The 22,905-nt window shown below is 39.9% G+C and overlaps 1 protein-coding gene and 1 long non-coding RNA gene across 12 annotated transcripts in view; one reads left to right on the top strand and one right to left on the bottom strand.

Moving 5' to 3' along the window:
* The window catches only part of LOC104856095, a 74,241-nt gene that overhangs the window by 3,038 nt on the left and 48,298 nt on the right, over positions 1 to 22,905 (top strand). Inside the window, exons 4-5 of one of the 11 annotated variants that reach the window (XR_778563.3) lie at positions 3,319 to 3,469; positions 9,832 to 10,035. The exons of 4 other annotated variants lie outside the window; for them this stretch is intronic. This is a non-coding gene — a long non-coding RNA (uncharacterized LOC104856095). Of the gene's footprint in view, positions 1 to 1,072; positions 1,151 to 1,180; positions 1,314 to 3,318; positions 4,280 to 9,831; positions 10,036 to 22,905 lie in introns of those variants that run through there. 6 more of the 11 variants (XR_004517427.1, XR_004517426.1, XR_778559.3 and 3 more) reach the window with 6 other exon arrangements.
* Lyve1 (lymphatic vessel endothelial hyaluronan receptor 1) lies at positions 6,376 to 22,659 on the bottom strand. Its single transcript, XM_010615271.3, has 6 exons — positions 22,342 to 22,659; positions 17,854 to 18,022; positions 17,593 to 17,732; positions 10,670 to 10,972; positions 10,043 to 10,121; positions 6,376 to 8,864 (listed from the first exon to the last, which is right to left on the bottom strand). The coding sequence occupies exons 1-6, from the start codon at positions 22,424 to 22,426 to the stop codon at positions 8,678 to 8,680; spliced, it is 963 nt and encodes a 320-aa protein (XP_010613573.1). The 5' UTR covers positions 22,427 to 22,659; the 3' UTR covers positions 6,376 to 8,677.

The raw sequence follows: 22,905 nt of genomic DNA, 5'->3' as shown, positions 1-22,905 counted from the left end.
AGCGTGTTTCAGTCTACGATGGGGTCAGGATTGCCTCTTTTCTACCCAGATGCCAATTATTACCCGTGGTGAATCGACACTGTTTCTAAGACCTTCAGTAACTTATACCTCCTCTCACACTCCTTCTCAGACTTACCATTCAGGCATTCCCATGCTGGATCTTCAGATTTCAACATCCTCTCCATACCTCTACTACATAGAAGTTTCTGTTCTTTAACTTCACAGTGTACCTTTAATATATTCCTTTTAAAAACTCAACTGCCCTTTTTCTAATTATCCTGCATGGAAGGGGAATTGTTAGCCTAGATTGTCCAAAAGATGCAGACTTCAAGCACTAATACAAAAATCTAGATATCTGAGAACTTAAATCAAACCTAAGAACCAAACCTAAAAGCCAATATTTATTAGGTTCACAGTTGCTGAGGGAGCTAAGTATTCTCTGAATTGACCAAAGTCCAAAACACAATAGTTTTCCTCTTGAAATAAATATATGTCTCACAGTGATGAGTCAATGGGCAGTCAGGGAATAAAGTGTAAGTAAAATATTCTTTGTCATTCTTCTAACTTGTTTACAACTGCATGCTACATCATGAGAATGTCATCATGAAGAACAAAATGTATGTGGGCAGGACGGCTGGTGCTATAGCAAATGATCTTAGCATTAATATATATAACTAGTAAAAGGTATGACTTAAAACTCCCTGCTTGCTGGTATTCGTACTCTTGTACAAACCATCATGACTTACTTACCATCATGACTTGCTTCTTCTACTGAAGAGAATTTGACAACAATAATCAGATATCATTTCCAAGATTAGGCATAAAATCTTAGGAAGCTTGTCTTTCCTACTCTTTCTCTGGCTTTTATTGTGTTAGTATAATGAAGCAAGCTGCTATTTTATGAGCTATTCATATGGAGAAGTTCACATGGGGAAGGACAGAGGACAGCCACTAGCCAACAGCAAACATAGAACTAAAGCCTTTCCACAACCTTATGAGTAAATTTGAAAGTGAACTTTATCCCCATCAAGTCTTGAGGTGAGTATAGCCCGGCTTGATGTTTGGATTGCAGCTTTTAAGAGACCCTGAAGCAGAGGACCCAGTTTACATACCTGGATTCCTGACCCACAACAGATGAGATAATTAATGTTATGTCATTAAATTCTGAGGCCTTTTGCAGCAATGGGTGATTAATACAATTAAGAAGAAAAGCAAGGGTGATTGAAGCAGAAGACAAGAATATTTGTGAAGATGAGAGGATATAATACAGACTAGATATGCCTATATCTTCAAACATTTATCATTTCTTTTTGGTGAGAACATTCAAATTGCTTTCTTCTAACTTGTAAAAACATATAGTGTATTACTACTGTACTGTAGTTGCCCTGTTATAATAGCACATCACAGTTTCCTTTCCCCATCTGACTATAATTATTACCCATTGATTAACTTTTCCCCATCCCTTCTCCCTACTTCTCTCCTAGCTTCTGGTAACTATCATTCTACTCTCAATTTTTATAAGATCAGTTTTTAAAATTCCGTATGTGAGTGAGATCATGTAGTGCTTCCCTTTCTGTGCTTGGTCTGTCATTTAACACAATGATCTCCAGATCCATTTATATTGTTGCAAATGAAAAAAAATTCATTATTTTTTATGGCTAAAAAGTGTTCCATAGTGTGCAATATATACACATATCAGAATTAAGATTGTTTCTATTTCTTGGCTATTGTTTATTGTTTTTTTGTTTTGGTACCGGGGATTGAACTCAGGTCCTTGTGCTTGCAAGGCAAGTGGTGGAACCACTGAGCTAAATCCCCGACTCTATTTTTTGGCTATTGTGAATAAGGCTGCAATAAATATGGCAGTTCAAATATCCATTTGATATACTGATTTCAGTTTCTTTAGATGGCAAGATTGCTGGATCATACAGTAATTCTCCTTTTAATTGTTTAGAGCTTCCCCCTTTACTCAAAAGCTCAGATTACCATTTTATCTTTTCCTGTAGAAATCTTACAGATGCTTGAAGACCTAACTCAAATACCATCACCTTCATGTTGGCTCTACAGATGAAATAAGCCAGAAATATTTTCTCCTCTGAGTTTGCCTAGCCTGTGCTTTATAGCATTTCCTACACTTAGGTTGCAATTACTGTGTGTTGCATACTGTCTCTCTTCACTTCTAGGTACTAACTCTGGTTAATGGCGGTGGTCTGAGTGTATTGCGCACAAAATGGGGTGGGAGGGAGGAATGTGGAGGGAGAAAGCATTAGGAAGGCAGAGGAGTTAGATTACCATTGCGGGGCTTGTTTGTATTTGACTTTAGTGTGTCTCATTACTGTAAAACTATGATTTTAGTGCAGAGTTGTTTTGGGTAATGCTAAACTGTTGACTACTTATCACTGAGCAAGTCTTCATGGGCCCAGAGAAAAGTGAGAAAAGTCCATCTGCATGAGTTTTTCAAAAACTAGACTTATTTAGTAACTTCCCTTTATTCTAATTCTGTATCCTTCCTCTTTATTGGTTTTCATAAAATGATAGTGGTGTTAGATAGTAGTATAATTTTCTGATGTCTTTACTTGAATAATATTTAAAAGTTGGAAGCTCTGTATTGCTCCCCAAATTTAAGAGTCATTTATCTATAAAATTGGAAATTCTTGGGATTGCTCTTGCCTAGCTTTTAGGGAGGAAACAGTGACATTGCAGGAGAATACCCTGTGCCCAGAGCTTGGCTTCTGATACCCTTTTTCTAAAAAGACTAGGACTCCTAGAGAAATAGCTGATTCTAGAATCAGGGCACAAAATTAAAAGATGAGCCCTCGCCCAGAGCATCTGATGGTGCCAGAAAGTTAGAGAGATGCCTGATAACCCATGCATGAGAAGGCGTCAAAGGGCCGCAGCAGCAAGCTGAGGCAGTTCCCAGTTGCCAACACTGGAACAAACCGAGCAAAGAATAAGTGACAAAGTAGTATAACCTAAGTAGAAAATAATCATTCTTGAGTGCACACTACTACAAATAAATGCATAAATGATGAGGGAGAATAGATAAATCTCTTGTGCAGGAAATTTGCCAACAATTTATGTAGATGTGGCTCCTTTAACGAGGCAGGGCATGACCTTTCTCTGTTAAAGGAGGGGCCATGCATGGTGAGTGCTGTCCAGAGAAAATAGTATCCAAAGGAGAAAAAAGTGACTGTAGAGTGGAGAGAGCTGACAAGCACCACATAGCCAGGTGCTCCAGGTTAATGTCAACAGTGGCAACATACCCTTGATGTGAAGGCATCAAAATGGCACTTTACCTCTGTGGTCTTCCTTCTCTAGACACATAATCTCATTGCAGCCATAAGAAAATGTCAGAAGTCTCAGCTGAAGGACAATCTGCACAATTCCTGACCAGCACTCCTCAAAAATGGCAAAGTTATCAAGAAACTGTCATAGCCAAGAGAATCCTGTGGACACCTGAGGACTAAATGTAATGTGGTATCCTGGATGAAATTCTAGAATAGACATTAGGCAAAAATGAAGGAAAGCAGAATGAAGTGTGGATTTCGGTTAATAACAAGGTATCCTTATTGGTGACAAATGGAGCCAGGTGTCGTGACACAAGCCTGCAATCCTAGTTCTTGGGAGGTTGAGGGAGGAGGATCACAGTGAGTTCAAGGCCAGCTTGGGCTACATAGTGAATTCAAGGCCAGCCTGAACTGCATAGCGAGACCTTCTCTCAACAAACAAATATTGGTGACAAATGTAGCCTACTGTTAGAAGATGTTAATCATTAAGGGAATAAGTTGTGGTTGTGGAACTCTGTACTGTCTTCATACTTTTTTCGTAATTATAAAGATATTCTAAATTTTTGAAAGTTTATTGTAAAAAGGAAAATGGTCTTCTAGTCCATAAAAAGGTACATTTTTAGCTACATTAGCACTGTTTGGAAATTTGGCCATTTACTGGGGAACGTATAGAAAGGAGAGTACTCCAATCTGATTTTAGTATTATGAAAATGTGCTTTGCTCAGTCATGAGCCCATAAATAAACTATTATGGTGATAAACAACCAAATTTTATGTACTATTAACTTGAATTCCAAACTGACAAATGATTGTTTTTTTTTTCATGTTTGGAGGTTTTAGAACATTCTTTTTGGTGTGAGTGACTCATTCCTTAGTAAGAATTATTTACTTGCATGTTGTTATTAACACCCTTAGAAACCTGTTCTTCTCTAGAGCAACCTGTTTTGTTTTGGGCACAACAAAATGTAGGATTTTGTTATGGCTTGTGTTTAGATGCCCCACAAAGCCTCATGTGGTTCAGCGGGGGCGGGGGAGCTTTTTCAGAGGTGGCTGGATCTAGAACGTGTGAGGCCAGAATTGATTCATGGTGCAATGCTAGGCTCAAGGGCACTCGGTTAAGGGTGTGAGCGCTACCCACCCTAAGTTTTCTGGATAAGACAAAAGGGGCAGAAAGACACTGCTAAGGTCCCTAATTGCTTTTGCTACCTGTGGGTGTCATGGATGGTTTTCCTCTATGAAGGCCCTCTGCCATGTGCCATTCTGCCTTGAGCCAGCCAACTATGAACTGAAATCTCTATGAACTATAAGCCAAATACACCTTTCCTCCCTTAACTTGTGAGCCTCAAGTATTTTGTCTCAGCAGTGAGAGAAAAGTAACTAACACAATTTGTTGCTCTGGAAAATAATATTATCTAATTCTGTTCCAAACCAGTGGACATTCAAAGACTCTAGCTGTGTACAAGTACTATGCTGGACCTTCAGTCTTCTGTTTTATTCCAGTTTTCTGTCCTGAGAATCAGCCTGTCTTTATGGGTCTCATATTGGCACATTAATATTTGATGGTGGCCTGGCCTTTATAAAAACATGCATTTTTATGAGAGACTCCTTGGGACAGAAGGTCTTTGCCCAAAGGAATGAATCTATTATGTTTGAGCCAAGGAAGTGGGCAGGAAAAAAAGGGTCATTTATGGGGGAGATCCTTTATATCCTCTGTAGATGTCATATGGCTGCCTACCTGCCTCCATGAAGATGGCTTTGGTGGGCTGGATTGTAGGTGATCCCTTGTATTCCATTTTCTTTTTGTTCAGTGGTGAATAAAGAGAATTTTCAGTAGAGAGAAGGAGACTTCTAGATGAGACTCCACTACTTGCTATGACATTGGGTTTCATATTTTATACCCAGAAAAAAAATGTAAAGAAGCTGATCTTGGATCGTTTTGAGCCTTACCTTTCCTGACCATGTGAGTCGGGCCAGGTAGGTCTTTGTTAAGGTTAGTGTCTGCATCAATGAGGTGCCATTTCTCAAAGTTCTTTCAAGGTTTTCTCTTTCCCTTATTGTGTGTGGCCAATGGATTTAAGAAAAAGAGTCCCTTCAGTGGATGCAGGAGTCCTGAGGTGTCCTTATTTCAACCCTGTTGTTTTTGGCAAGTGACCTATTTCAAGTTTGTATATTTCTGGCCTTCCTCCCACTGTCATTTGTGAGATATGTGTGTATTATATTATATTGTAGGGAAAAGAGCATGGGCTTTGTAGACACCTTGTCCTGGGATAAAATCCTACTTTCACCATTTAACTGTACCCATGACCTCAGAAATCCAATTTTCCAATTAATAAAATAGCAGTTGTAATTCTTACCTGATGGGAAGTGTGGAGACGAAATTGGATAAATGTGAACTATCAACTTAGTATGTGTCCAGTAAATGTTAATTTCTTCTCTGCTCCTCTCTTTCTCTGTCTTCTTCCCTTCCTTTTCCTTCCTTCCTTGCATAATGATGGACGATACATTTTCATCAGTGTACTTGCACTTGGCATTTGGGCTATTGAGTGATTACAGTTGTCCCTTGCCTTTGGGAGACTGAGTCCACAACTTCCTCTGGATAACAAAATCCACACGTGCTCAAATCCCCTATATAAAGTGACATAGTATTTGTACATAACCTATGAATTTCCTCCCATACACATTAAAATATCTCCACATTACTTATAATACCAATGCACAGTAAATGCTATATAAATAGTTGTACTATATTTTGGGGGAAATAATGACAAGAAATAAGTCTGTACAAGTTCAACACAGGCACAATTTTTTCTCTGGATATTCTTGATCCTCGTGTGGTTAGAGCTGTGGATGTGGTACCTGAAGATGTGGGAGGCCAACTGTGTACGTGGATGTGTGGTAAATTTTTCTCCCCTACTTCCTCCTCCAGGATAGGGCACATTACTTGTCTAAAATAGCAGAAGATGGTAGCATCCTTATGTAGAGTTGATGCCCCTAGGATGGGACATGTGTGGCATTTCTGATTATTTTTCAGCTGATACGCACAGAGGAAAGACCAATCCTTTAATTTTTTCACCCTTTTTCTTCTTCAGTCCCTGAGAACTGGATGAAGCTGATAAAGATGAAAGACTGAAAAGCAGAGATTCAAACTCATAAGCCTACAGAGTTGGGCAGGAAATATAAATGAGTGACATGGGCTGGCATGCAAAAAGGCAAAGGTAGCAGGAGCGCCATAGGGATGGCACCTTTGGCATAAAGGAGCCACAGAGTGAAACGGAACATGGTGACCCGAGAGAGCATATCCCACTTAACAGGGATAGCCACTAAGGTGGCTTCAAGTGGTGGTTGCTCTCAGGAATATGGGTTCTCTATATTCAGAGCTTCTATTTTTCCTAGAGAATCTAGAGACAGAAGTATATGAGACATCTTGATTTTCAGTTATTGACAGCTATACTGAATTTAACTGTAGGCCAACCTTAAAAGATTACTCCACAGGTTATGGTATTTGGGAAAAAATGACCATGTGGAGGAAGCCAATTAACCAGGTAGGAATTGGGTGGGGAATAGGGTGGGAGTAGGGAGAGGGAGAGAGAAAGCTAGAGAACCTGGACAGATGAGTCATTCCGAGTGTTTTGAACTCTGAAATGGATTGGGATGTAGGACCCAAGTCTCAAGTAAAGGAATGATGTATGTGTACTTGAGACACTTAAAGGAAGACCATCTGAAGTAAGGACAGTTTCTCATTATGCTTTATATACAACTGGGCTTACAGGTCTGAATTTTAACAACCAAAGTTTTCTCTTTTACTTTTACAGACTGCAGATTTCAGATTTGTGTGCTGACTTTAATTTGTGCATCAATGTAAATAAGAGAACAAAGAAATTATCTAAATGCTTTATTTGTTGCGGGGGCACAAATATTTCTGCACCCCAGATTCTTCTTGCTGGAAAAAATTAGAGCTAGTGATACATTTGTTAGTGGCATTTTAAAAATGTGCTTTGATGTGTAGAGGTAATGCACTAATTAGGTATGTTAATAATAAATTAAAGTTATAATGGTTGCTGTATTAAAGAAAATGAATAGATTAGTGTCAGTTTAAAAATTAGTCTGAAAGTAGTAGGAATATCAAAGCTAGGAATATCAAAGTTGAACAGTTTAGCTTTAGCTATGTTCAAGTTTTGATGATTAATACTCAGTTACACAGCATAATATCTTCAGAGCGCCTGACACATACAGGTTGAGCATCCTTAATCCAAAAATCCAAAATCCAAAATGCTCCAGAATTTGAGCATCAATATGACACTCCCAAATGGGAAATTCTATATCATGAAACTTCATTTCAATCCTAAAACAATTAAAAGTGTTGCTTAAATTTTCCTTCAACTTATATTATAAGGTATATCTGAAATATAAATGAATTTTATGTTTAGACTCAGAGCTCATGCCCAAGGTATCTCATTATGCAACTATTCCTAAATCAAAAAAGATCCCAAATCTGAAAACACTTCTGATCCCAACATTTCAGAATAAGGATACTCGACCAGTAGGAAATATATGGCAAACCATTTGTTGAATTTTATTACTTTTTATTCAAACATTGTAATTTTCCTTAATAATGGTTTCTGTTGCTCAGGTAAAACCAGAAATTTCTGTGTATTTTTGTTGTTTCTTATAGAAGCCTATTCTAGAGAAAAATAGCAGCAACAGAAAGAAAAGAAAGTGTGTGTGTGTTCTGAAAAGTGATTGCAACTCAACTGACTCAGAGATGAGTACCTGACCCCTCTGCATTTATAGTCCCTGCTGGCAGTGGTGTGGTGTTAGATTTCCCCAGCCTCATCCTAGTGCTCTGTTTATTGTGGTTTTGCAGAGATTATGTCTCAAGTCATAGGAATTCCCATGGCTTTTTTCTAAACCATTTTTTCCCCTTCTTTTACTTCTGCCTGGCTCAGCAGGACCAGGTGGTATAAGTGTCTCCTTTTCAGAGCTCAGAAAGACTATAGGCTGTGGGTCCAGCCTGGTCTCAGTGACTCTGCCACTCCTCCCCTAGTCTCTGCCAGCCTGGAGACCCATTTACAGATGTGTGCTGGATGAGCTCCTGTGGGTCCTTGAGCTTTGAAAGGTCCTTTCTCCCACTGGGATAGCATTAGGACATGTCCAGACTAGAAAGACTGTGGGAGGATTTGGAGGTAGGAGAGTAGGATCCAGAAAGGAGTAAAGGGGAAGGAAGGCTCCCTTTGGAGAACTCCATTGTCCAAAGAAAGCCCTGAGCTGATCCCTGTTAGGAACTGATGGTGAATTTTCTTCTTTGGATTTTTTGGCTTTTTGTTTCCCACCTGGAGCCCAAATATGGATCAGGAAAGAAACCAGCATCAGGTGATCCTCCTCACTTCTTGTCTAAACTTCAGCTTCGAGGCATCGTACTGTAGTTTTGTGTGGACTCCTGGGCTCTTCAGGGTTTTTATCAATTTTCTTTGATTCCCCATTAGGGTTGCCATCTTCAGCCTTCTCTTCCTTTACTACTTTGGTTTCAATCATTTCCTTCTGCTGATTCTTGTTTGTAAAAGGGAAGGCCTTCACATACCTGTAAACAGAAACATAACATTATTAAACCATATTTTGAAAATAAATGCATCTATATTCAAGAAAAATCCCATAAAATCAAAGGGAGGAACTTCTGTGTAACACGCATTGCGCAGATAATGCTTTGTCTGCAGTGGCACATGTTGGCACCGTTGCCCGGGTACCTTCATTTCAGAGCGATGCTAACATATGCACACTCAAATACACTAACACATCCCCACCTTAGTCAACTCATTTACATCAGGCGGCAGGTTCACAGGCCCAGCATTAGGCTGGCTTCCCTCAAAACATGGAACCATTTGACCCAGCCATCCCTCTGCTGGGTATCTTTCCAAAAGAATTAAAAGACTTATACCACAGTGATATATGCGCACCCATGTTTATAGCGGCACAGTTCGTAATAGCTACAACTTGGAAACAACCCAAATGTCCATCAGTCGGAGACTGGATAAAGAAGATCTGGGTTTTCTGTAAAATGGAGTACTACTCAGTCATAAGGAATGAGAAACTAGAGACATTTAGAGTTAAATGGATGCACCTTGAGGCCATACGCTTAAGTGAAATAAATAGGACACACGTGAGTAAATACTGAATAAGTTCTCTGGTGTGAAAAACCAGAAGTATAAATAAGGTTCAGATGGTATAATTGAGAGGGTGAAATGGCTAAAGAGGAAGTGGGAAGGGGAGGGGAAAGGAAATAAGGGAAAAGAAAAAAATGAAAAAATGAAAAAGGAAACAAAGTCTTTGTAAATAGGGAGGGGGAAGGGAGGGCAGGGGTATGGGGAAAAAACAAGAACCAAGATATATCATGTAGGTACAAGATCCCAATGATGAATGTAACTGTAGCGTTTGCTTTAAAGTTACCTGTAAACTTAATGGAATAACAAAACATGGATCCAAAAATCAAATGTAACATATAACTTTTCTTTACATGTCAACTTTTTCTTTTTATTCCTTCATTTTCATAGGGCTCCCCACTGACAGATATCTACACCCTGGATGACATAGTAGGAACGATTAGGCGGTAGGGAGGAGAGGTGAAGTGAAGGAGAAATTGTCCAGCATAGGAAGAGAGCCATCTCCATTTTGACCCGCAAAATGCCACCAGCAACACTAGAGAGAACACACGACAGGAATGGGCCGGAGATGCCGAGACTAGCAGTGCGTCAATAATCTCACCTTTTGATGTAGCAGACTGCCAGACCAGCTGCAGCACCGAAGAAGAGCAGAGCAAGCACTAGCAGAGCCGTGGGGACACCTGGGGAAACAGACGGGTCTGTTGGTCCTTCACTTACGCACAGTGCACTTAATGATTCATCTGTACAGCCGTGGAGGCAAGAGAGTGCAGGAGAAAAGCCTTTTCTCTGACTGTGTGACCTCGGGCCCTCAGCAGCTTCTTTGCTTCTTGCTGATAGAATCTTTGGCCCTGCCTCTCATGCTGTCTCTAGTTTACATAGTTGCAGTGTCAAAAGTAGAAGCCTATGGCCTTGAGGCCCAGCATAGACAAGTCTGCTGAGGGACAGAGGCCTGGAATAAAGCACTTACAGTATAGTTCTTTGTATAGAGAGTAGCAATAATTTATTTTTAAGTTTTCCAATGTGAAGTTCTTTTATACTCACAATGTTGTAGCTTGATCATTAGGATTCTTTACAGCTCTCACATTTTATGACTTCATTAAATTTGAGTTTGTGTTAAGTTTTTCTTTGTACCTGGCAGGTGCTAAGGGGCCAATCTGGAGACACGCTGGATGCTGTGTACTGAGTATTTTGTATCAATGCACATAACATGGGCACAAGAAGCGTTTACCTCCAAACCCAGCAGCTTCATTCTTGAACGCCGTTCCACTTTCAATGGATGAGTCTGTTTCTGTAGGCAGGGAGCTAGTTTCTGTAATAACTTCTGTGATGCAAATCAGTTTTTTCCTCCGTGAAGAAGAAGTGGCAGCTGGAGCAGGAGCGGTGGCAGGAGCCAGGGTTGTAGAATATGGGGCTGGTGCTGAGTAGGTGCTGTCGCTGACAGTGAAGTCTGTAGTGTAGGTTTCAGTTTCAAAGTCTACTAGGGGATCAGAAGTGGTGATAATTTCTGGAACGCATGAGTTAACCCAGATATCTGTCAGGAGAGGAAAAAAATGAAACAAGAGATAAGGACAGTAACAGCCTTTGGGTTCGATCACTCCTTAGCATTTTGCAGTGTCTGCCTCTACAGCATGGTTTACAAGGCTTTTCATGATCTGATCCTGTTGCTGTTGTGAGAATTGTCAGCACATGGTTTTTATCCTTGCTCCTGCCATACTGAAATTCCTTCAGTTCCCAGATATTCTTTCTCCCTCATCCAGGCCTTTTCTGCAGTCTATTTTTGACTTTTAAGCCTCTCTACCGCTCTGGACTTAGCTAACTCCTACCTACCATTCTGGTGCCTGGGTAATCTTCCTGTACCTCCAAGTACTTCTCTTGTCACAGTTCTTGTTACACTGTCCCCCACTAGCCTGGCAATTCTGTGGAAGCAGGAACCCTATTTTACCTGATCACTGCATGTCCACCGCACCTGGCACATAGTACATGCTCAGTAAATATTTAATAAAGAGGGAAGAAAAAAGAGGAAAGCTGAAAAGCAGTAAAGAGTAGATGGAGAAAACAATTTACTCATGTGATGCCACTTTGAGATAAGACCTGTAAAAACCAAAATTTCTCTGTGTTTATGTGAAAAAATTGAAAGGTGGGGGCAAGGAAAGAATGTGTGTTGGTTTTCCAATCTGTTGAAAATGGTAGAGAGGAAACTAACATTTATTAATGTCTTGCTGAGTCAACCATGATACTAGGGGCTTAAACAGATATCTCTGTTATTAACTTTATCAAACTCATGTATATGGAAGGATACTGGTCTAGAGAGGCTGAATAACTCACTCAGACACACAGTGGCAGAGCAATGTGATGTGTTATAATATGAATTTGTGTGACTTTTTAAATCCCTGATTATATGTGGCAGTGCATAGCATCAGCCAGAATGATACCTATGAAGTAAAACTTATTCCATTAAGTAGATTTGCTTTTGAAAATTAAGTGAATTACCAATCAAAGTCATGGATAATAGTAATGCAGTGTTTTCACCATGCATGCATTAAATTCAGATTTTATACTGTTTTTTACTTTGAAAATACCTTTTTCAAATGGACAACATCCTTGATTGCTCTGCTTTGAACTTTTAATCACCTTTCCCATTCTTGAGCCCTTTTAAGGCTCTTTTTTCACACAGTGAACATTTTCCAATATCAGGGCAAAAAGGCAAGGTGAGCTCAATAGACTATCTGGGATACTAAAAGTACACAGACAAATAAGGGAGGTTCCCACTTCTAGGACAGGGGAAGCATTTTGGGGGAGCTCACTGGAGATTCAGAGGAGAGGCCTTTTGGTGGTGTATGGGGGGGGGAAATGTGTGCATTCAACAAATATTTATGTGGCACCAATTCTGTGCTGGGCAGTGTTCTAGGTGCTAGGGACATGATGCAAATGAGAGAAAGTCTCCATTCTTGAGGGCCTTCTGCGCTATTGGAGAAATAGAGATAATGAAAAAACAAGCCAGCAATTTCAGAGGTTGATAAATGGTGAAAAGAAAATTAAGCAGGATGCAGATTAAACTAGTGAGGGTGAACAACGAGGGACAGACAGTTTGGACAGGGTGAGGAGAAGGTCTCTTGGGGAGCTGATGCTTAAGCTGAGACCTGAATGATGAAAACTAGCCGGTCACTGAAGATCTAGGGCAGGAACACTCCGAGTAAAGAGAACAGGGAGTACAAGAGCCAGAAGTTGAATGAACTTGGCCCAGGGGAAGAATAAGAAATCCAGTATGGCTAAAAGCAGAGCAGAAGATCACCTAGAATAAAAGCAGGAACAGGATAATGCAGTCAGCTGAATGGCATGGTCTGAAGCTGGAAAGTACAGCTATGCTGGGAAAATGACAAGAACAGTGGATGGAGTGCATGGTGTGTGTAGGACTGGGAGTGTGGAAGACAGCAGATAAGGATGGGAACATGGGTCAGGGCCAAGATCCATAACTGCCGTGCTAAAGAGTCTGAAATTCGTTTGTAGGACAGATTTCCAAATGAGGTGCACAAGCCTCCAAAATGACACACGAAAGTTCCCATATATATGTCTATTTTTATGCCCAAAAGACCTCATAATTTACATCAGTTTCTCAAATGGTAAGTCATCCTGGTCTGTGGAGCAGCAGAGTAACATGATTACTGTGGAGAGATGTAGAGGATGAAATTCATAGGGAGAAGGTAAAATCGAGGAGGAAAGAAATTATGCCATTGCAAAGATGCAGGAGAATCCAGCAATATCTGGAGTCTGAAAATCTAGATCTTAGAAAGACTGAAAGTAGTCTCTAAATCCATCCATAGACAGCTGATAAAGCTATGATATAACCACTCAGTGAAGTACTATGCAACCATTAAAATGAGAAATATCTCTATGTACTCATATGAAGAAATTTCTAGGGGCCAGGGACTTAGCTCAGTGGTTCCACCACCTGCCTCACAAGCATAAGGACCCAAGTTCGATCTCAAAAATAAAAAACAATAAAAAAAGAAGAAATTCCTCGGATTTAAGTGTGAAAAGTAGTGTATGTGGTATTCTACTTTTTCTGTAAGAAAGGGAAATAAGTCATCACACACAGACACAGACAGACAGACAGACAGACAGACAGACACACACACACACACACACACACACTTTTCTTTTTACACAAAACAACCAGAGGATTACAGCAGAAATAAATAAAAATGGTGAAACAGTGTGGAAGTGTTAGGAGTAAAATTTATCTGACTATATTTTTTTAAAGTATATTTTGAACCATGTAAATATTTTACCTATTTAAAAAAAACGGAAATAGAACAAAAGTCACAAACAGAAGCAAATGAACCTCATTTATTTTAAAATGACAATATGAAAAAAATAAAAATGATAATATGACCACATATAGTAGCAATTTTTTTTTTTTTTTTTTTTTTGGTACCAGGGATTGAACTCCGGTCCTTGCACTTGTAAAGCAGGCAGTGGAACCACTGAACTAAATCCCCAGCCCCCTATAGTGGAAATTTTTGCAAGTCGCTTTTGCACACAATTCCCTGACCATACGTCCTTGCAATAACTAAAATGCTTACCAATAAATACCAATTTTCTCTCAGTAGATTTGTTATTTCTAATGATGTTGGTTTTGTACTTTCAGAACCGTTGTAAGATAAGAAAATGTACTATTTACTGGGAGCTAAGATTTTCAATATTGGAGAAAATCTATGCAAATATAAAACAAAGTAAATTAAGAAAACAATTGTTAAATTTGAGTTGGAAATATCAATATGAGCTCACAATTTACATACACACATATACTATATGTAGGCACAGTGAACTTTTGAATTATGACCAGCCTGACATATGAACAACTTGGGTTACAACCAGAATTTTAGCTTTTAACTTATGATCAAAGTCTTGAGTTAAGACCCTAATGCCAACTGCTTGTGCTTTCAGATGGTCTGAGACACAGATTTAACCCTTAAAGAGTTCTGGCAGGAACATTACAGCACCCTTTCCCGTATGGGTTTAACTGAGAAATCCTGGGCCACTGTCTCTCTAAGGATACTGAGATCTGCCTGGATACGGGGGAGACCTCATCGACCAACAAGTGTTACACAAACCAGCCCTCACAGACAAACTGACTTCATAAGTCAAGGGTCCACTGTACTTTCCTGGCGGTGCATTGAAAAGGATGGAGGAAGCTCCAGTGAAAATGAGAACAACTTGCATGCCGATCTTGGTTTTTCACTACATTCCCATTAAAAACTCAGGCATCCTTTAAGAAATAAGTGATTGTTTTCACATCTGGACACAGAAAGTGCAAAATGGCCCGGGACATGTTGGAATGCTAGGAAGTGAAGAGTTACTCAAAACTGAAGAGATAAAGGACACAAGAGTCAACTATCTAGAAAGTGATGACACTTGCAGATTTGGGACAGTTTGAGCATCCAAAAGAATAAAAGAATAATGATTATAACAGGGCTGGGGATTTAGCTCAGCGGTGCTTATATATATATATATATATTGACTATAACATATTGAACAAATAAAGTATCATGTGTTCATGGTAGAATAGAGGGATAAGTGTTGCGTGTGTATGTGTGTGTATGTGTGTGTATGTGAAAGAGAGAGTTTTTTTCAAATGCTAACTAGTAAATGTAGAAGAAAGGATAAATTTAGAAAAAAATATCATCTTGCAGCCCCTATATAATAACTGATACAGCAGAGATCATTGATGGTAGCTTAAACTGTTAGGTAGAAGTAGTTTGCCATCAGGATATTTACATGGGGCTCACATTACATACTAATTGCAAAGAGGCAGCTACACCACTGTAATTTTATTGGGGGATTGACAGTCATTCAAGTGTAATAATCAAGTGAGTAAAGTTAGCATAATTAATAATGGGACATAGCAACACTGAATGTCTTTTGCTGTGATGTGACCCCAAGCATACAATATCTCCCATAAAATATTTTTGCCAAAAATATTGACTATGAGTCTAATTAAGCTACTTGACCTAAATTTCAGTATATAGGAAATACAGGCTTTGAGAGTACAAGCTAAAACCAGGAGGAAACAGACAAATCCAAGTCTTCTTCTTCCTTTTTATTTGATCCAGAGAGCTGGCATCATATCATCACAGTGGCAGCTGGCAGGAAGACTAGGCAATCAAAAGGCAAGGCCATTTGGCAGTCAGGGCTGACTGTGAGGTACACAGACATGTGAATCACCAATTTTATTGGGGGATTGACAGTCATTCAAGTGTAATAATCAAGTGAGTAAAGTTAGCATAATTAATAATGGGACATAGCAACACTGAATGTCTTTTGCTGTGATGTGACCCCAAGCATACAATATCTCCCATAAAATATTTTTGCCAAAAACATTGACTATGAGTCTAATTAAGCTACTTGACCTAAATTTCAGTATATAGGAAATACAGGCTTTGAGAGTACAAGCTAAAACCAGGAGGAAACAGACAAATCCAAGTCTTCTTCTTCCTTTTTATTTGATCCAGAGAGCTGGCATCATATCATCACAGTGGCAGCTGGCAGGAAGACTAGGCAATCAAAAGGCAAGGCCATTTGGCAGTCAGGGCTGACTGTGAGGTACACAGACATGTGAATCACCAATCCCCTACCTAAGGATAACAAGCTTAAAGGCAGAGAAGAAAAGGAGGAACCTGAAAAAATCATGGAAGAAACTGTGTAGTCCAATCTTACTCTGTCACTGATTAACTATAGATTCGTGCAAGTTAAAGCTCCGTTCTGAACTATAAAAGTTTCATCTGTCAAGAGAGAAAATTGGACAAGGTAGATAGATGTCTCTAATGGCCATTCATGTGCAAAAGCCCTTAGATCAGAGCACTGCTTGGCTCCTATGTTGACTTCCAGGGTTAGTTTTGGGAACTATTGTCTTCCTGGATCTCTTAGATCTTAAAGAATGATTTCAAAATCTATCTGTGTATGACCACTCAGCATTTAACCTTAAGAAGATTAGATATATGGGTATATGCTAAGAGTAATGAATCAGACAGGTTTTTATGACAAAATGAAACAAGTACATAGGAAGGAAACTTTGATAAATGATGTTGGTAAAGAAGCACTTGGGCTAAGGCACCCACGTTTCCCTAGCAAGGTTTATAGCACAATTGTGTGATCACGAACCAATCAGTTCTACTTTCTAGGCTTCAGTTTTTTCCTTTTTAAAATGGAGATTGGGTTTGTTCTTAAAAATGTCAAGTGTAGCATCTGAGTTTCCTCGCCTGTGAAGGAATATGGGACAATGGGAAGGGTATGGTTGGATCTGAGTTGCATCTTTGTAGTAACAAGGCTGCTACGGTTTGGATATAGCCTGAGTGTGTCTTTAAAGATTCATGCATTGGAAACTTGGTTCTCCGTGTGGCAGTATTAAGAGGTGATGGGACCTTGAAGAATGGGGCCTGTTGGGAGGTTGCTATGGAGGAAATGGTGCAGCTCTTGTGAGATTCTGATTCTTTTTCCATATTATGTTGTTATCCTGGGTCACTCTCTGATTCCCTGTCCACCATGTGCTTTCTCCCCATCACTCCTGTTCCGGCCGTTGTGATGCCACCCACTATGAAGCCTTCCTCAGAGCCAAGCCGCCGCCGCCGCCATGCCCTTGAAGCTACAGAACTGTGAGCTAAATAAGCTTCCTTTCTCTTTAAAGTACTCAGTCTCAGGTATTTCTTTATAGTAATGGAACAGGGACAGAGACGTTAGAAAAGTGTGCTTATATCTGCTGAGCTAAATTTCTTTATCTGTAAACTGGGATGGTAAAGTATACACACAAGGAAGCTGTCCAGGTTCAGTGAGATAACCAACCCATCATGTACCTCTATACGTTTGGTTCCCTCCCTTCTTCTGGTTTGTCTTACAGGAAGTAGGGGTAGTAAAAGTGGTAAATGAACTTCCTGGAGTGTCTGCTCGTTAGGTTAGCACTCTGTCGCAGCTCCCCTAACTTTCTCCTCTGAGGGGCATGCTGCCCCTCAGTGTGGTCTGAGAGACAGTCTTGGGAGACGTAGATGGCCATTGCCATGATTGCTTCTGTGCTGCTCAGGGTTACTCTTCCCAGAAAAGATCACGGAGCCTGGACACCCCACGAAGACACGCCTTGCCAAAGGGAGTCCGACTCACCAGATGAGTTGTGACAATAGGCCCTGAACCTTTGGTGAGCTCTAGCTTTCCAAATCAGGATGCCTTTCCCGTTTTTCCCACACTTGGGGTTCTGGTTAATCCGAGGGATGACAGGGTATTGTTCTGCAACCCATCCATAACTGTAAAAGAATATACATGAGTTCAATTCACTAATGATTAAAAGGCACCGTGTCTGTTGCTGAACAAGGACATAGCACCAAAACAACTCTGGCAGCGTTCGTGAACTCAACTGTTTCTTACCTGCAAGTTTCAAAGCCAGAGAGCAGTGCTGCTTCGACTTGGGCTTTGCTGGCCAAAGTTAGTCCGAGCAGCTTGCAGGCCACCTGGGCTTCTGTGAAATTCAGCTGTGGGTCTACCTTTTTGTTCACAAGGGCAACTCCCATAATTCTGCATGACGTTGCGAAAAGCTCTGTAAAAAAAAAATCATTAGGTCCTCAGTTTGCTGCCTTCTTTGTTCCTGGGCCTCGGGCTGTCCCTCCTTGCGGGAAATTATTGTCTCAATGCAGCAGTGAGGTCTGTGTGGCTGGGATTGAATTTAGAAATAACAAGACACAGGCCAGGAAATTTCACGCAAGAATTGGGTAGATGGATGCTTGCTCTGGTCCAAGCTATAAATCTCACTGGATTAAAACCCATCTTATTCCTCTGCACTAATATTATAGATTGATGAGCTAGGTAAAAATATTATAGGCAGTCAGATAGAGCTAAGTCTTTGAGAGGGCCAGGACAAAGGTAAAACACACCACAACTGTGTGTTGACTGAAAACCAGGCCTCAAGATGGAGACAAGATGACCAGAGCCACATATTAAAAAACAAACAAAGAAAAAAATTGGGCTCAGTGAAATATAGATAGGCACTGACCACCCTGGGGGTGACTAGAGACCTCTGGACCCATCACCTCTTAGGAGAATCCTTGTTTTTTTTTTTAATCTATGTTTATTATGTGACTTGTTTTTTAATTAGACCATCATTATCTGAGTGACAATATGCAACCTTATTAGATGTTTATGGCTGGGGCCCACATTATATTTACGTGGGGGGCACCTTGTTTATCACATGAGGGTTTTGTCTACTGGTTCTTGGGTGGAGCCTAGGTGATGCAGTTGCCACCACCCTTTTTGGGCTCTATAACCTGAAGCATCTAAGACTTTGAGAAAGAATTCAGGGCTCTGCTTAATAGAATAGCTAGCAATACTAGTAATGCTCTAAAGCAGTGGCAGCAAACCCATGGCATGTGTGCTGTAGTGGACTTTTTGTATCATTGAAAGCTCTAAAATATCCGCCGGCACTGCTCTAAACCCATGTAGTGGGGGACATTATTTTTAAAAAGCGCTGAAAATCTTGCACTTGTAGTGGAAGATAAACTCTCTTGATGCCAGGTCTTCACTGACCACTGGGGGGCAGGCTTACTCAGAAGTTCCTAGAGGATCTGGGCAGGCAAAAAATCTTGCATAGCCGAGAAACTGTATAAAGGCAGTGGAGTTTAGAGTCAGGCCTGGGCTTGGATGTGGCCTCTGCTGGCACTTGTTCTGTTACCTTGGGTTAGTTACTTTACCACTTTGAGCCTCCATTTTCTTCTTTATAATAGAGAGTAAAATGTTACTTTACCACTTTGAGCCTCCATTTTCTTCTTTATAATATAGAGAGTAACACTATCTACTGCATAGGGTAAAAAGAATTAAGTGAATGCTTAACATAAAACTGCTTAGCACAATGCTTACCTTGTAGTAGACACCTATACATAATCATAGATAACAGATTTGCCATTATGTTATCCTCAGATCAAATGTTTTGGTTGTAGCCTGCTCATGATTGATTTTTCTGGGGAAGCTGAGGTAGTTGAACTGTTAGGATAGTAATTATATTTTTACTCAAAATCTAATGGACTTGGCAAGAGCGCTTTTGATCCCTCTGGATTCTGGGATGCATAGACCTGTATGAAATTGTCACATAGCATTATATTCAAGGACATTTTTCCTGTTGGGCTTTTCCTATGAAAATGCTGAAAGGACATTCCAATCTCCCAAATAATTGCTTGGACAGAGCTCTATGTAGTGGATGCCTAAATGCCTTGATCACTTTTGAGGTTGTGTTTCAAGGTTGGAAACACTGAAAAAGCCTTTCTAAGTTCTCTGTGTGATCTTGCTCTGCTCAAGAGGAAGGCATGTGTATATGATGTTCAGTATTTGTGAATGGCCCTGCTCATTTTCAGACCTTGCTCTCATCAAGAGAGAAGAGAGTCAACACCCAACATGAGTATTTATGACTAGGGTGTCAAACAACTGTGTATGGCTGTGTGTACTAATGCTAGTACCCCTACCAGCACTGACACTAATACTAATAGCAATACCAACAGTAATTCCACACCTGTCATCTGTTGATCTTGCACTGTGCAAATTCTGCCTCTTTTAAGAGCAAAACTGAGGCTCAGAGAGATTAGGTAACTTTTCTAAGTCCAAAGACGCAAAGCAACTAGGTGGCAGACTGGGAGCACAAACCCATTTTTGCCTAAAACCCTAGGTTGCTGGGTGTGGTGGCTCATACCTGTAATCCCAGAAGTTGGAAGGCTGAGGCAGGAGGATCGCTGCAAGTTTGAGGCTAGCCTGGGCTACATATTGAGTTTAAGGCCAGCCTGAACTACATAGTAAGACTCTGTCTCAAAACAACAAAGCAAAACAAAACAAAAACCCCCAAACATCCAGGTTAATTATGACATTGTACTGCTTCCCATATACTATGGGAATACACACAGCAGACAGACACACATGCAATTAATTACCCAGTTTTTCTGGAATTTGGCTCCTTTATCTCAGAAGCTTACTAGCACTCAGACCTGGTATGGTTGCTTCTTTGGAAATTGACTGCAAAGAGGTTTTGCTCTCTCTCTCTCTCTCTCTTTTCTCATTGCGTTTATTGGTACTTTTTAGGAATACAGTATAGTTACACTCATCATTAGGATCTTGTACCTTTACATGATGTATCTTGGTTCTTATTTTTTCCCCATACCCCTGCCCTCCCTTCACCCCCTCCACCCTTCCCTATTTACAAAGACTTTATTTCCATGTTTTCCTTTTCTAATAGTGTTTCTATAGTGTTCCAAAGAGGGTTTGTTCTTTATGTTACAAAGTGTTCTTACTACCCTGTCGTAACTAATCTCTGCTGTAAATATCATCTACTGTAGTGATAGACCTATTCTGGGTGAATAGACAGTGTTAGTTACTTCTACTGTGGTCAACTGGCTATTTATAAGGACCTTGGGCAAATCAGTATTGTCATGTGCAAAATGGGGATGATTGTATCTTCGCAGGATTTTTATTTGGAATTAAACGAGAAAACTTGCAGAGGCCAGATCCATAGCAGATATTCAACAAATATTAATCAATTTTATGCTTTCCTATTTCATTTAGAGGTAAAATTAGGGGATGGACTTCCACCCCTTCCTTGAGATTTCTTAGAAAATGGTAAGTATAGTAGAAACAGTATATGTTTAGGAATCAGAGTTGAATTCAAGTCTCAAGTGCTTACCACCTGCATGACATCGGGCAAATCACCAGGCTGCACTAAGTCTGTTTTCTCTATCAAATGTTTTCTCGAGAGGATTAAATGGAACCACATATATATTTATATCAACATCTCTGTATCTGTCTCTCTGCATAATAAACCTTCAAAGTCCCATCTCTGTCCACTGCATTGCCACCTGATTCTATCCTTACAGCTATGATAACTTTCAGCTCTTTCCAAATATTTCATCTCCTTAGGAAATTTTTGCCTTTGAGAATGGTGCAAGGAGTGTGCTGGAATTGTTATCAAGGAGCAATTTCCAAAATAGTTTGAGTAATAAAAGCATTGCGGAGGAAAGAGAATAGTTCCCCCACAAGGGAGATTTCAAGGAAGACCAAGTTTATTTAAAAGTAACAGTTCTGGTATTTGAAAAAGAAAAACAATCATATAACTCAAACCTCTCTTGTGAAATTAAAATACAATCTATAAACCGAACACTGAATGTCTGTTCCTGACGTATTTTATTTCTAAGGGAATCTTCCCAGCAGAGGAACAAACAATTTCCCCCTTAATAAAAGTGCTCAGATTTTCATCTGCCCAAAGCTGTAATAAGTGATTTGTGGTTACCTATTTTTTCCTCCAGTGCAAAACAAGTTTTCCATTTAGGCATCTCAAAAGCTCAAAAAATCCCTTTAGGTCATGGCTTTGGTAGGGAGCTGATGGCAAATTTTCAAAACCTATACTGTATTTTCATAAAAATTTTCCAGTTAATTTACTGCTTATTTAAAAACATTGCATTCCATTTATAGCATAGCAGACTTGAAATTAAAATAATTATAAATAAATTCTGAAAACATAAATAGGTCAATATTTACTGAAAGTTATTCTTTCTGAGGCTTAGTCATTGCTTTAAATTTTTCAATTTAATAATAAATGAGATATTTTTAAAACATTATTTCTTGTCAATGTTTATTTCAAAATATTATTATTAAAATACTCCATAACAAAAAATAAAAGTCAAAATGATGTAAAATTAAGTATAAATCATTTTGGTGAAGTTGACAATATGGTAAAAACATTTCTGGCTAAATAATACCACCAAGTAGATCTGTGGACTTTGAAGGTCGCCCCTGTTCCCAGAAGCCCATAGTTAAGATTGTAGTGGGCACAGGACAGTTTCCAAGACCTTGCCTGGCCTCAGCTTGCAGATCTGGTAAGAAACCTACCTTGTACCCGGACAGAGCCTTGGACCAGAAGCCCTGTGGTCCATATGGTGGCAATAAGCAGCATCAGGCTGAAACACTTGATCATTGTGCAAAGCCCTGGGAGCCGGGGAGGCACTGCAGATGGCCACAGGCACAGGCAGTAAGGGAGAGGATGCTCAATCACCAGGCTGGATGGAGAGTTCTGGAAATATGTAAAACTGCTCTACTTCATAACTGAGACATCCGGATTTCCCTGCTTTCAAGCTGTGACTTGTCAAGGTCACTGGGGAAAATGAGTGATGTCCCTCGAATGCCCAGGCTGTACTTTGTGGATGGCTTTCTGGAAAATTTAGCTAATGCTGACTCAGAAAACACACAAGTGAGGAAGGCAGATAGCAGAGCTGCAAGTTTTCTCAGTTCCCGTATTCCCTGCCCCGGCCTGCCCTGGGATCTCAGTTCTCCCATGTGCTTTGTTATTGCGTATGGAGCCCATTCATTCATTTATTCCTACGAATGTCTGCCTCTAAAGGAGATTAAGCACAGTTTGTGCTTCTTTCCCTCTCACAATCAGTGATTTTTTTTTTT

This window comes from Fukomys damarensis, unplaced genomic scaffold, assembly GCF_012274545.1.
Source record: "Fukomys damarensis isolate Sample0158 unplaced genomic scaffold, DMR_v1.0_HiC HiC_scaffold_16, whole genome shotgun sequence".
Classification (NCBI taxonomy): Eukaryota; Metazoa; Chordata; class Mammalia; order Rodentia; family Bathyergidae; genus Fukomys; species Fukomys damarensis.
This window is presented reverse-complemented; position numbering and strand designations above follow the sequence as displayed.

Bases quoted from the DNA above. Each gene is read 5' to 3' on its own strand.
- Lyve1 (XM_010615271.3), bottom strand. From the start codon at position 22,426: ATGATCAAGTGTTTCAGCCTGATGCTGCTTATTGCCACCATATGGACC. The intron at 10,122-10,669 runs GTAAACGCTTCT...CTGTTTCCCCAG, and splicing joins TGAAGCTGCTGGGTTTGGAG to GTGTCCCCACGGCTCTGCTA. The intron at 8,865-10,042 runs GTGAGATTATTG...TTCTGTTTACAG, and splicing joins GCAGTCTGCTACATCAAAAG to GTATGTGAAGGCCTTCCCTT.